General features: G+C 43.1%; 1 protein-coding gene across 2 annotated transcripts in view; it reads right to left on the reverse strand.

Moving 5' to 3' along the window:
• Positions 1-13,281, reverse strand: part of EFHB (EF-hand domain family member B) — a 64,040-nt gene that overhangs the window by 19,095 nt on the left and 31,664 nt on the right. For both annotated transcript variants that reach the window (XM_070467060.1, XM_070467061.1), the window contains exons 7-8: positions 4,391-4,474; positions 3,732-3,799 (exon numbers count right to left, since the gene is read on the reverse strand). In XM_070467060.1, the coding sequence (XP_070323161.1) occupies positions 3,732-3,799; positions 4,391-4,474 (152 nt within the window). The remainder of the gene's footprint in view (positions 1-3,731; positions 3,800-4,390; positions 4,475-13,281) is intronic.

A 13,281-nucleotide genomic window follows, 5' to 3' on the forward strand; every position in this document is an offset into this window, starting at 1 on the left:
AGTCTCCATTTCTCTGTCCTGCTTCCCTTATACTGTGACCAGCATGGGAGACCTGCCTCCATTCACAGTCCATTAACTGAGTCCTGACCCACACCCCAGTAACAACCCCTCCAATCCACCAGTGGCAGCCCCCCAGACCTCACCCTTGCTTTCACTTTTCTTTCATGACTTAAAGGAACTTTGTTGAATTATGACACAAAGTATATGCACACTGCCTCTAGACCTCATTCCTTGGATGTTTATGGTGACAGAGATCAGACCAGAGGTGACCATGGTGCTTCAGATGTGAGAGTCTGGTGGATGTCACCAGAAGAAACCTCTCCCTCTGTTCTTTACCCCACCCTTCCTGCTTTTACTGGCAACTGGCTGTGATAGCCTGAGTAGGTTAATTTAAATTGCAACACTGATGGATGCAACCAGAGATTATCATACTAAGTGAAGTAAGTCAGAAGAAGAAAGACAAACCCCACCTGATATCATATGTATGAGGAGTCTAAAATATGACACAAAAGAATCTAACCATGAAACAGAATCACAAACATAGAGAACAGACTGGCAGTTGCCCAAGGGGGAGGTGGGGAGGGGTGGATTGGGATTGGCAGATGCAAACTATTATATATAGGATGGACAAACAACAAGGTCCTACTATACAGCACGGGGAAGTATAATCAATACCCTATGATAAACCATAATGGAGAATTTTAAACACATGTTTAAACACATACACATCTTTGTATCACTGTGCTATACAGCGGAAATTAATACATTTTAAATCATCTCTACTTCAATGTTTAAAAACTGAAAAAAATTGCAAATTTGCCTGCACTTCAAAGCAACTAATATTTACACTTACTTTGTGCAAGGCTCTATATTATTAGGGTCTCTCAAGGGTCTCTTTTAATAGGTATTATTAGCACCTCTAAGTTTATTATAAAACCAGGAGTTAATCCTGCATATTCTGATAAAAGCCTTCTTTCTAAGGGTAGACCCTTACTCGTATGCGTGAAAAGCCTACAACCAGTGCTGCTTCCAGGAACAAGGCAAGTGCTCAGCCTAAGATAATCTGAAATGGAGTCAGCGTCCATCTGACCATCCTAAAGTGGGCAAAACCTGAGTAAGGCTCTTTGAGAGGCAATCGAAGTGGTTGGGTGAGGGGTGATTTCTGACAAAGCATGGCTGCCCTTCCTCTCCACATTTCTTCCCGTGCCGTCAACCCCCTGGGGGCTGTTCTGTATAAGGAAGCCCTGCCTCCACCCCCCCACCCCCGGCTCTTCCACAAGCCGGCCCTTGGTAGAGTTGGCTTTGTTCTTTGTTTTTATCTTGAGAGGCCTTCCATCTCCATTAACATCCAAAAATAACGACTGAATGGTCAGCCTGTGGGTAAGATGCAGGCTGTCACCCTCTTCCAGCCCGGCCCTAAGAGAATACTTATGAAGCTCATGGCAAATCACTGACGACTACTCAAGACCCATCACTGAAGAGCTGAAATCGGGAGTACTAGCTCCGGCCCTCGGAGACACTCCCGCCCTCACCACCACACCCATGACGTGAGAGAAGCCAAGCCAGCTCCGCGGCGGCCCCCTGCCCACCACCAGCTCCCGTGATGCCCCGCTGCCCACGACCAGCTCCCGTGATGCCCCGCGGCCCGCCTGCCCTGGGTGCCCCCTCAGTCACCCCTGCCCGGGTGCATTCTGGGAGCTGGACACAGCCTGGGCCCTCTTCCCAGAGGCTCATTAACAGAACCAACAACTCCCAGCCCGGGGATGAGGCGTCCTTTGTGTCGTTGCCTTTATTTCCCCAAGCAAGAGGAAGGGAGTAATCCAGACCCAGTAGAAAACCCTGTGTCCTCAGAAGCAGGCAGACCCTGAAGCTTTCCGCAGAACAGACAACGTGAATTAACCCTAACAGTAGTCACAAGGGACAGTTAGGGTTATCTCTGCATCCGTGAGCTCCTTGAAAAGCCTAGAGAGGACTGAGAGTCCCCTTCCCCCGTTACACCCTATGCTGCCAAGGCTGCTACTGACACATACACACTTTGTAAACTATTAATGGCAATGTTCTTCCTTTTCATTTTATGACACTGTCTTGTCACTCAATTTATAAGGATAACATAACTCAACTGCATTAAAATCACCCATAGAGTTTATTAAATATGCCGGTTCCTGGGACCCATGCCCAGATAATTCTGATTCAGTAGGCTCTCATGTACACTAAATTTTAGGAACCTCCCAGGTGGCCCTCGTGGAAAAGAACCCACGTGCTAATGCAGGAGATGGAAGAGACATGGGTTGATCCCTGGAGGGGGGCATTAGAAAATTTGTCTGTGTTTCACTATCAACATGAAAACTATGTGTTGGATTCATTGATTCATGCTATAAATACCTGGAAAACCATGTACTGTGCACAAGACCCCACAAATCCAACAGACCGCAAGTTGGGGCACCCACCAGCATGAAACTGCCCTCAAGTAGGCAGTTGACCATGATTACCTACTTGTTTTTCAGACTAACTGATGGATTTCCTAAATCACTCCTTACCCACTCCGAGGAGTATGAAGAGCCTCTGAGATGGGCAGACATCCATTAAACACATAACAGTTGATCTAAAACAAAAGTATGATCTCCTAACGTGGTGACTCACAATGCTCTAGAACATCATGTTGCATTAGCAAATAAGTATTTTATTTGTTAGTGAGTAGACTTTAGCTAACACCCTTTCAATGTGTGTTCTAAGTCATTTCAGTTGTGTCCGATTCTTTGCCACACTATGGGCTGCATAGCCCGCCAGGCTCCTCTGTCCATGGGATTCTCCACGCAGGAGTACTGGAGTGGATTGCCATGCCCTCCTCCAGGGATCAAACCCATGTCTCTTCCGTCTCCTGAACTGGCACGTGGGTTCTTCACCACTAAGGCCACCTGGGAGGTTCCTAAAATTTAGTGTACATGGGAGCCTACTGAATCAGAATTATCTGGGCATGGGTCCCGGAACCCATATTTAATAAACTCTGTAATTCTATGGGTGATTAGAATGCAGGTAGACTGCAGACTATATTTTCAAAACCACTAATACACAGCTCAATCCTAATAAGCTTTCAAATAGTTTTCCCTGGGGAAGGTTGCTACTTGATCACTTAGCATCAAAGACAAGATCCTGGTAAGTTTCTTCGGCTAACTTCATAGATTGGTTCATTGATCTACTGGTGGGAAGAGTGGTTCTTCAGTGTATAGTTGCACAGTGCTTTCTGGAAGCTGAATGCCCCTACGGTCCATCTGGGAATGTTGTGAAAATGCCGTATCTGATTCAGGAGGTCTGAGGGTAGAACCCAAGAGTCTGCTTCTCTAAGAGCCTTGCAGGGTCACCAACACTGCCTGTCTGCAACCACATTTTGAGTGCAAGGACCCGGTACAATATTTGAAATCATTAAAAAGTTGCTTCAGTTCAATTTTCCTTGTTTAATATAGGCCTTATTTATATTCTAAATAAAATTCTAAGCCGTAACTACACTTAAGGAATTCATTACCAGAGCTTTAAACTGTACCTGTTTCAAATATAATATGAAAATGTTGCTTCTTTCTTGTGCTACAAATTGTTCTCATCAATGTTAACATAATATTTTAAGCCTTTAAAATTGGAAGCTTTGAGAAAAGGAGATGGTGAACTTCACTGCATAATTGGGGGGGAGGGCAGGATTTTGTCTTTGTTTGCTTTTTTAAAAGAAACTGTATATTTACCGTAGTCCTCAGGACGGAGACAAGCCCCAAATGTGTGGTCTGGGGGAACATTCATTGTTTCCGCAATTCTATCAAAGAAAAAAGTTCCTTTAGTGAAAACTCCCACCACATGGCATCCCTGGAATCTAAAATATGTTTTCCATACATTTTTAATCACCTATATATTCTCCTATAACCAAACTATAAAGATCAAACAGAAGTTCTCCAACAGATCTTTTCTCTAATCTCCAACTCACATTAGCAACAGCTGAATGCTTTCACTGGCTTTCAGTAAAAAGGCCCAAATGGAAAAAGAAAAAATAGAACATGGTCCCAAAGTAGAATTATGGAAGTATCCATGTATACAAACATACTCTATCTATAGAGAGAGAGGAGAGGAAAATGTAACACAATAAGTTAAATTTCTGAGATCCTTGAAATAAAGTTTTACATAAAATTCTTCCTCTTTCTTTCCCAAATGCCCTCTCCCTTTTGGAGACTCAGTACTTTACTAGAGCCCCAAGCTGTTAGGTGGCTAACAGGGTTCCCTGATTAACACAAAAGGATGATTCTTATTTAATAGATAGACTCCAATAGAACACAAAGCAACATTTATGACAGGAGTACTTTGTAAATTTGATCCAAAAACATTATCAATTTTAAGTTACTCATGAACTTACGGATCTAAAACTCTTCCAAGTCTATGTTGAAACTTTTCTTTGAAATCATCAACTCTCTTGGATACAATCTTAGCTCCTCTTTTCCTATAAAATTAGAAAATTGTCAGGTGTTTGTATTACCCAAAGTATTCTTGGCTACCAAATATACATATAGTGAAGAATACCATAGCATCATTTGGGTCAGTTCAGCTCATTTCAGTCACTCAGTCGTGTCTGACTCTGCGACCCCATGGACTCCAGCACACCAGGCTTCCCTGTCCATCACCAACTCCCGGAGCTTACTCAAACTCATGTCCATGGAGTCGGTGATGCCATCCAACCATCTCATCCTCTGTCATCCCCTGCTCCTCCCGCCTTCAATCTTTCCCAGCATCAGGGTCTTTTCCAATGAGTCAGTTCTTTGCAGCACGTGGCCAAAGTATTGGAGTTTCAGCTTCAACATCGGTCCTTCCGATGAATAAGTCAGGACTGATTTCCCTTAGCATGGACTGGTTGGATCTCCTTGCAGTCCAAGGGACTCTCAAGAGTCTTCTCCAACACCACAATTCAAAAGCATCAATTCTTCAGCACTCAGCTTTCTTTATAGTCCAGCTCTCACATCCATACATGACTATTGGAAAAACCATAGCTTTGACTAGATGGACCTTTGTTGGCAAAATAGTGTTTCTGTTTTTTAATGTGCTGTCTAGGTTGGTCATAGCTTTTCTTCCAAGGAGCAGGCGTCTTTTAATTTCATGGCTAAAGTCACTATCTGCAGTGAATTTGGAGCCCCCAAAATTAAAGTCTCTCACTGTTTCCACTGTTTCCCCATCTATTTGCCATGAAGTGATGGGACTGGATGCCATGATCTTAGTTTTCTGAATGTTTAGTCTTAAGCCAACTTACTCTTCTCATTCACTTTCATCAAGAGGCTCTTCAGTTCTTCACTTTCTGCCAGAAGGGTGGCGTCATCTGCATATCTGAGGTTACTGATATTTCTCCCGGCAGTCTTGATCCTAGCTTGTGCTCCATCCAGCCTGGCTTTATCCACTCTCTGAAGAGTGAAACTGGTCATTTTAGGAGAGTGAGTCGGAATGCTGCGCAGCTCGGTCTCCTGGCGCGGTGCGTTCAGCCCGGCGCGGCCCTCCCCAGCGGCACTGATCCGGCCGGAGCCCCGCTCCCCCGGCGCCCGCGGACCCCACGCCCACCCGCTCAGCCTAGTGCTCCTCTGCGGGCTCCTCCCGGGCCAGCCAGAGACACAGAACCAGGGCTGGGTCCAACCTGAGCGGCAAACTCCAGCTTGCCAGCAGCAAGGAGCAGCATGGTGTGGCGGAGGAAGATGGCGGAGAAGAAGGACGTGTAGTCATCTTCTCCTGCGAGAACTCCAGAATTACAACTCACTGCTGAACAACCATGGACAGGAGAATGTTGGACCCGGCAAAAAAAGATACCACACATCCAAGAACAAATGAGAAGCCCCAGCAAGACAGTGTAATTGAAGTCACTCATTCGTGTCTGACTCTTGGTGACCCCATGGACTGTAGCCTACCGGGTTCCTCCATCCAAGAATACTGGAGTGGGTTGCCATTTCCTTCTCCAGGAGACCTTCCCAACCCAGGGACCGAACCCGGGTCTCCCGCATTGCAGGCACACGCTTTACCCTCTAAGCCACGAGGGAAGCTCACAAAGGGGACGCTGTGGCTGCGTGGGCAGGGAGACGACCGGGGCCCACGCGTGGCAGGCGAGAGTTCTACTGCTGGACACCCAAGCAAGGCAGGAGGAGAGGTGAGATCACGTTTCGAATCAAACCCCAAACCCAACAGAGTCACCTGGAGGACTCAAACAAACCTTGTGGGTACCAGCACCCAGAGACTGAGACAGAATTGTGTTTGAGATCTCAAGAAAACTAGAGACAGCAAGGGAACATTTCACACAAAGATGGGCACAGCAAAGGACAGAAATGGTATGGACCTAACTGAAGCAGAAGATATTAAGAAGAGATGGCAAGAATACACAGAAGAACTATACAAAAAAGATCCTCATGACCAAGATAATCACGATGGTGTGATCACTCACCTAGAGCCAGACATCCTGGAATGTGAAGTCAGGTGGGCCTTAGGAAGCATCACTATGAACAAAGCTAGAGGAGGTGTTGAAATTCCACCTGAGCTATTTCAAATCCTAAAAGATGATGCTGTGAAAGTGCTGCACTCAATATGTCAGCAAGTTGGGAAAACTCAGCAGTGGCCACAGGACTGTAAAAGGTCAGTTTTCATTCCAATCCCTAAGAAAGGTAGTGCCAAAGAATGCTCAAGGTACCACACAATTGCAGTCATCTCACATGCTAGCAAAGTAATGCTCAGAATTCTCCCAGCCAGGCTTCAGCAGTGCATGAACTGTGAACTTCCAGATGTTCAAATTAGAAAAGACAGAGGAACCAGAGATCAAATTGCCAACATCAGTTGGGTCATTGAAAAAGCACGAGAGTTCCAGAGAAATATTTGCGTCTGCTTAATTGACTATGCCAAAGGCTTTGACTGTATGGATCACAACAAACTATGGAAAATTCTTAGAGATGGGAATACCAGACCACCTGACCTGCCTCCTGGGAAATCTCTATGCAGGTCAAAAAACAACAGTTAGAACTTGACATGGAACAACAGACTCGTTCCAAATTGGGAAAGGAGTACTGTATATTGTTAAGGCTGTATATTGTCACCCTGCTTATTTAACTCATATGCAGAGTACATCATGCAAAATGCCGTGATTATTTGGATCATCAAAAACTAAATTCAATTTCAAAAGAGATTATATGCTAAAAAGAAAGCTTTATGTGTTCAATCTTCTATCATGTATATTCTTTTATAAAGATAAGTAACAGAATACAAAATTTTGATTTAAAAGTAAGACAAAAATTTTTCAGTAAACAAAACCTAGGTGTTAATGTCATTCATATAACTCCTAAGATTTATAACAGAAAAGTGAGCATTAAAGAAATAACCAAAGGATATAAATAATTTACAACTAGTAAGCAAATATATGGAGAAATTATAATATTCTACAGTAACAAAAGAAATAAAAAGAACAAAATAATATCATTTTTAACATAGTACATATTTAAGTACATAACTATATAGATAGAGAGAAAGAAAGAAATCTAACATTGGCAAATAGTATGGCAAAGCACTTGCAGTTGCTAGTGCAAATGATGATAATTCTTTTAGAAATAATTTGGCAATATGATTCAAACAGCATAAAAACATTCACCCTTTTATCCAATTGGAAAACCAATCATAAGGAGATAATCCACATAATTAAAAGTCTGAGAAAATTATATTGATAAAAATGCTTGTAGTCTCACTGACTGTAACGGAAAAAAAAGAAAAGAATCTAAGTATTCAGTCCTGGAGGGTGATTAATCACATCACATTAACAAGAACACACTCTGCGTGCATTCTAAATGTTAGTTATTAAGAATACACAGCCATATAAAATTATTTTAAGTTAAGTGCCAAAACAGGATATACAGTGGAATTGCACTCTGATTAAAGTTATGCAAAAACAAAAGGTATGCAAAAATCGACACAGGAAGCCACAGTAGAAAGAAATAAATGAAAAAGATAATAAAGGTTGAATTAAGGTGACAGGATTATGGGTGATTTGATTTTATTTTGCCAATTTTCTGTAATATAATTTCATTACTTCCACCACTGTGATTGAGTAAGAATTTCTTTTGAGAACTGTAAAATTACAATACCACTATTTAATAACATTAAAATTAATAGACCTCTATTGTTTTGCTAAGACTAAAAACAGGGAACTTAAAATTCTTAAACTCCTTTTGCTTTTAAAACTCTTCCCTGTACTGGAGAAATACAGAGCTGAATAAAATTTAGGAGAAGAGTGACACTCTGTGGAGAAACAAAAGATGAAAGATTAAGTAATTCATCTCATTTCTTTATTTACTTCCCATTAGTTCAAACAGAGAGAAAAAGAACAATGGGGTAAAGTCAGAATAAATTAAAGGCAGTTTGAAGGCCATAATTTGAACATATAAAGTTGACAGTCTGAAACCAGCTCCAAGGGGCTTAATTAGGAACATGTCCGGACGGCAAAAAGGAGGATTCTAAGCCACATAGCCCTCGCTTCTCAGCCTAACACCTCCTAGGATGTGTTGGTGGGAGAATCGGGAACTATTTGTGAGCAGCCGTGTATGTCAGAGAATCAACAGCTGAGATCATTACACACCTCACCTCATTCACTCACCAATCAAGTCTTCTGCGTGCCAGTCACACAGTCACACACACACAGTCTATCATTTCTAGATTCTAACTGATTCTTCTGACCAGGTCATAAGCATAATATAGATACAGGTAATTTTATGAAGGAAATATATTCCTTCATAGTATATATCCCCAAGTATATATCCCCAATAACTCTTGAACCGTGAACTTCCAGATGTTCAAGCTAGTTTTAGAAAAGGCTGAGGAACCAGAGATCAAACTGCCAACATCCACTGAATCATAGAAAAAGCAAAAGAGTTCCAGAAAAACATCTATTTCTGCTTTACTGACTATGCCAAAGTCTTTGACTGTGTGGATCACAACGAACTGTGGAAAATTCTGAAAGAGATGGGAAAACCAGACCACCTGACCTGTCTCTTGAGAAATCTGTATGCAGGTCAGGAAGCAACAGTTAGAACTGGACATGGAACAACAGACTGGTTCCAAGTAGGAAAAGGAGTACGTCAAGGCTGTATATTGTCACCCTGCTTATTTAACTTATATGCAGAGTACATCATGAGAAATGCTGGGCTGGAGGAAGCACAAAGTGGAATCAAGATTGCCGGGAGAAATATCAATAACCTCAGATATGCAGACGACATCACCCTTATGGCAGAAAGTGAAGATGAACTAAAAAACCTCTTGATGAAAGTAAAGGACGAGAGTGGAAAAGTTGGCTTAAAGCTCAACATTAAGAAAACTAGGATCATGGCATCTGGTCCTATCACTTCATGGGAAATAGATGGGTAAACAGTGGAAACAGTGTCAGACTATTTTTTGGGGCTCCAAAATCACTGCAGATGGTGACTGCAGCCATGAAATTAAAAGACGCTTACTCCTTAGAAGGAAAGTTATGACCAACCTGGATAGCATATTTAAAAGCAAAGACATTACTTTGCCAACAAAGGTCCAACTAGTCAAGGCTATGGTTTTTCCAGTAGGCATGTATGGATGTGAGAGCTGGACTGGAAAGAAAGCTGAATGCTAAAGAATTGATGCTTTTGAACTGTGGTGTTGGAGAAGACTCTTGAGAGTCTCTTGGACTGCAAGAAGATCCAACCAGTGCATCCTAAAGGAGATCAGTCCTGGGTGTTCATTGGAAGGACTGATGCTGAAGCTGAAACTCCAATACTTTGGCCACCTGATGTGAAGAGCTGACTCATTGGAAAAGACCCTAATGCTAGGAAGGATCGAAGGCAGGAGGAGAAGGGGATGACAGAGAATGAGATGGCTGGATGGCATCACCGACTTGACGGACATGGGTTTGGGTGGACTCCAGGAGTTTGTGATGGACAGGGAGGCCTGGTATGCTGCGGTTCATGGGCCTCAAAGAGTCAGACACAACTGAGTGACTGAACTGAACTGAACTGAACTGAACTGGAGGCAAATATACATTGAATAGTGCATATCACATTAAAAATGTAAGCAAAATAGAATAGACTCACAGACATAGAAGACAAGCTTAACAGTTGCCAAAGGGGAACGGAGGTATAAATTAGGAATTTGGGATTGACATATACATACTACATACTATATATAAAATAGATAACCAGTATATATAACAGGTAATATAGTTCCCTTTGCTATACAGTAGGCCCTGTTTAGCACAGGGAACTATATATTCCATATCTTCTAATAACTGACAATGGAAAAGAATCTGAAAAACTATATATTTTATATATATATATTTATGTATAACTGAACCCCTTGTTGAGTACCTGAAATTAACACAACATCATAAACCAACCAGACTTCAGCTGCACTTCCCCGGTGGCTGTGCCTGCATTGCAGGAGACCCAGGCTCGATCCCTGGGTCAGGAAGCTCCCCTGGAGAAGGAAATGGCAACCCACTCCAGTATCCTTGCCTGGAGAACCCCATGGACGGAGAAGCCGGTGGGGTGGTCCACGGGGTCGCAAAGAGTCAGACACGACTGAGTGCCTTCACTTATTTTCTTTCTATACTTCAATTAAAAATAAATAAGACAAAAAAGAAGAAAATAGAAACCAAAAAAATGAGCTGTAAATGAATATGCTTAATTCCAAGCACAAGCTGGAATCAAGATTGCTGGGAGAAATAGCAATAACTTCAGATATGCAAATGACACCACCCTTATGGCACAAAGCAAAGAAGAATTAAAGAGCCTCTTGATGAAAGTGAAAGAGGAGAGTGAAAAAGCTGGCTTAAAGCTCAGCATTCAGGTAGAACGCTTTACCGCCTGAACTACCGGAGAAGCCTAAAGCTCAACATTCAGAAAACTAGATGATGACATCCGGTCCCATTACTTCATGGCAAATAGATGGGGAAACAATGTGAGAGACTTTATTTTCTTGGGCTCCAAAATCAGATGGTGACTGCAGCCATGAAATTAAAAGACACTTACTCCTTGCAAGAAAAGCTATGACCAACCTAGACAGCATATTAAAAAGCAGAGACATTACTTTACAGACAAAGGTCCATATAGCCAAAATTATCATTTTTCCAGTACTCATGTATGGATGTGAGAGTTGGACCATAAAGAAAGCTGAGCGCCAAAGAATTGATGCTTTGGAACTGGTGTTGGAGAAGACTCTTGAGAATCCCTTGGACTGCAAGGAGATCCAACCAGTCCATCCTAAAGGAGATCAGTCCTGGGTGTTCATTGGAAGGACTGATGCTGAAGCTGAAACTCCAATACTTTGGCCACCTGATGCAAAGAACTGACTCACTGAAAAGACCCTGATGCTGGGAAAGATTGAAGGCAGGAGGAGAAGGGGACAACAGAGGAAGAGATGGTTGGATGGCATCACTGACTCAATGGACATGAGTTTGGGTAAACTCCAGGAGGTGGTGATAGACAGGGAGGCCTGGCGTGCTGCAGTTCATGGGGTTGCAGAGTCAGACACAACTGAGTGACTGAACTGAACTGACTGAACTGATCTAGTCAAGTATTTAAATAATTTCTTCATGTTTTCCTTTACGTATGTTTTCACCACTTTAATAGTGATAAATTAATGAATGTTTGTTTTAGGAGCTCTTCTATATCCTAAAGAAAAAAAAAAACAAAAAAAACACTGTCTCCTATAGTTTTTCTAAAATATGGAAGGGCTTCCCTGGTGGTTCAGGTGGTAAAGAAGGCCTGCCATGCGGGAGACCAGGGTTCGATCTGTGGCTCAGGAAGATCCCCTGGAGAAGGGAAACGCTACCCAGGAAAGGATTTCTTCTCTTTGTGCTCTACCATTATTGCTTTGAATAATTCAAATATCAAAAATTCATATATTAAATAATAAGGGAGTGGAAGAAGAGTGGAAATCCCGGTTTCAGCCTGTGATCACAGAGTCAGTGCCTACAGCCTTGGTGCAGTGCTAAGGGCGGCCTCTGGAGAGACACTGCTGGGTTTCAGCCCGACCCCTAGCACTGACCTGTGTGATCTCAGGCACAGGGCTTAACTTCTCTGTACCTCAGTTTCTTCATGTGTAAAATGGAAAGGCTAAGAATTACAGTACGGCTACCTCCTAGAGTTGCTGTAGGCAGGATCAAATTAATCATATATAAAGTACTTAGCACTTTGCCTCTATAACTGGGAGCTGCCATCTCAGCTCTCAGACAAGCAAGTGAGCGAGGCATATTGGGTGCCTGGGGGAAGCAAACATGTATGCCTGATGCGGCACGTGGAAATTTGGAGGAGGGCAGTGTATTCTTTAAAGAGGGCAGAGAGGCTCGAAACCTGGTACAAATGAACTTATTCACAAAACAGAAGCGGCGTCACAGATGTAGCTTGTGTGCTAGCTTACCTCAGTCGTGTCTGACTCTTCGTGACCCCATGGACGGCAGCTCGCTGGATCCTGTGTCCATGGGATTCTCCAGGCAAGAATACTGGAGTGGGTTGCCAGGGCTTCCTCCAGGGGATCTTCCTGATCCAGGGATCGAGGCCATGTTTCTTACGTCTCCTGCATTTGTAGGCAGGTTCTATACCCACTCCAGTGTTCTGGCCTGGAGAATTCCATGGACTGTATAGTCCATGGGGTTGCAAAGAGTCGGACAGACTGAGTGACTTTCATTTTCACTTTCTTCACCACTGGCGCCACCTGGGAAGCAGATGGAGAAAACAAACTGAAGGTCACCAGGGGGAAAGCAGCGGGTAAACTGGAAAACTGGGACTGGCATCCAGACACCACCGTCTATAAACCAGATGATTAAGAAGGCCTACTCTTCAGCACAGGGAGCTCCGCCCGGTCCTCGCTGATGACCTGTTCGGGAAAAGGACCTCGCAGAAACAGGAATCTACATGTGCGTGGGTCTATAACGGATTCACCCTGCTGTTCACCCGAAACTCACACAACACTGTACGTCAACAATGCACTGCTAAAAATTAATCTTAAAAAATTACAAATGAAAAAACTTTTTAAAAACAGAGGGTAGAGGGCAAAACAAATCCACTCCCACCACTGAATGTATAGAAATGCAGGTCCCATATGTTCATTTCCTGGGGTTGCAAGGACAAATTAGCACAAGCTTGTGGCTTAAAACAGTAGAAACGTATTCTCCCACAGAATACATTTAGAGACCAGAAGTCTGAGACCGCGGTGACAGCCAGGCCACATGCCCCCTGAAGTCTCTGGGGAGACCCTGTTCATCGCTTCCTCCAACAT

This window comes from Odocoileus virginianus, chromosome 4 (genome assembly GCF_023699985.2).
Source record: "Odocoileus virginianus isolate 20LAN1187 ecotype Illinois chromosome 4, Ovbor_1.2, whole genome shotgun sequence".
NCBI lineage: Eukaryota > Metazoa > Chordata > Mammalia > Artiodactyla > Cervidae > Odocoileus > Odocoileus virginianus.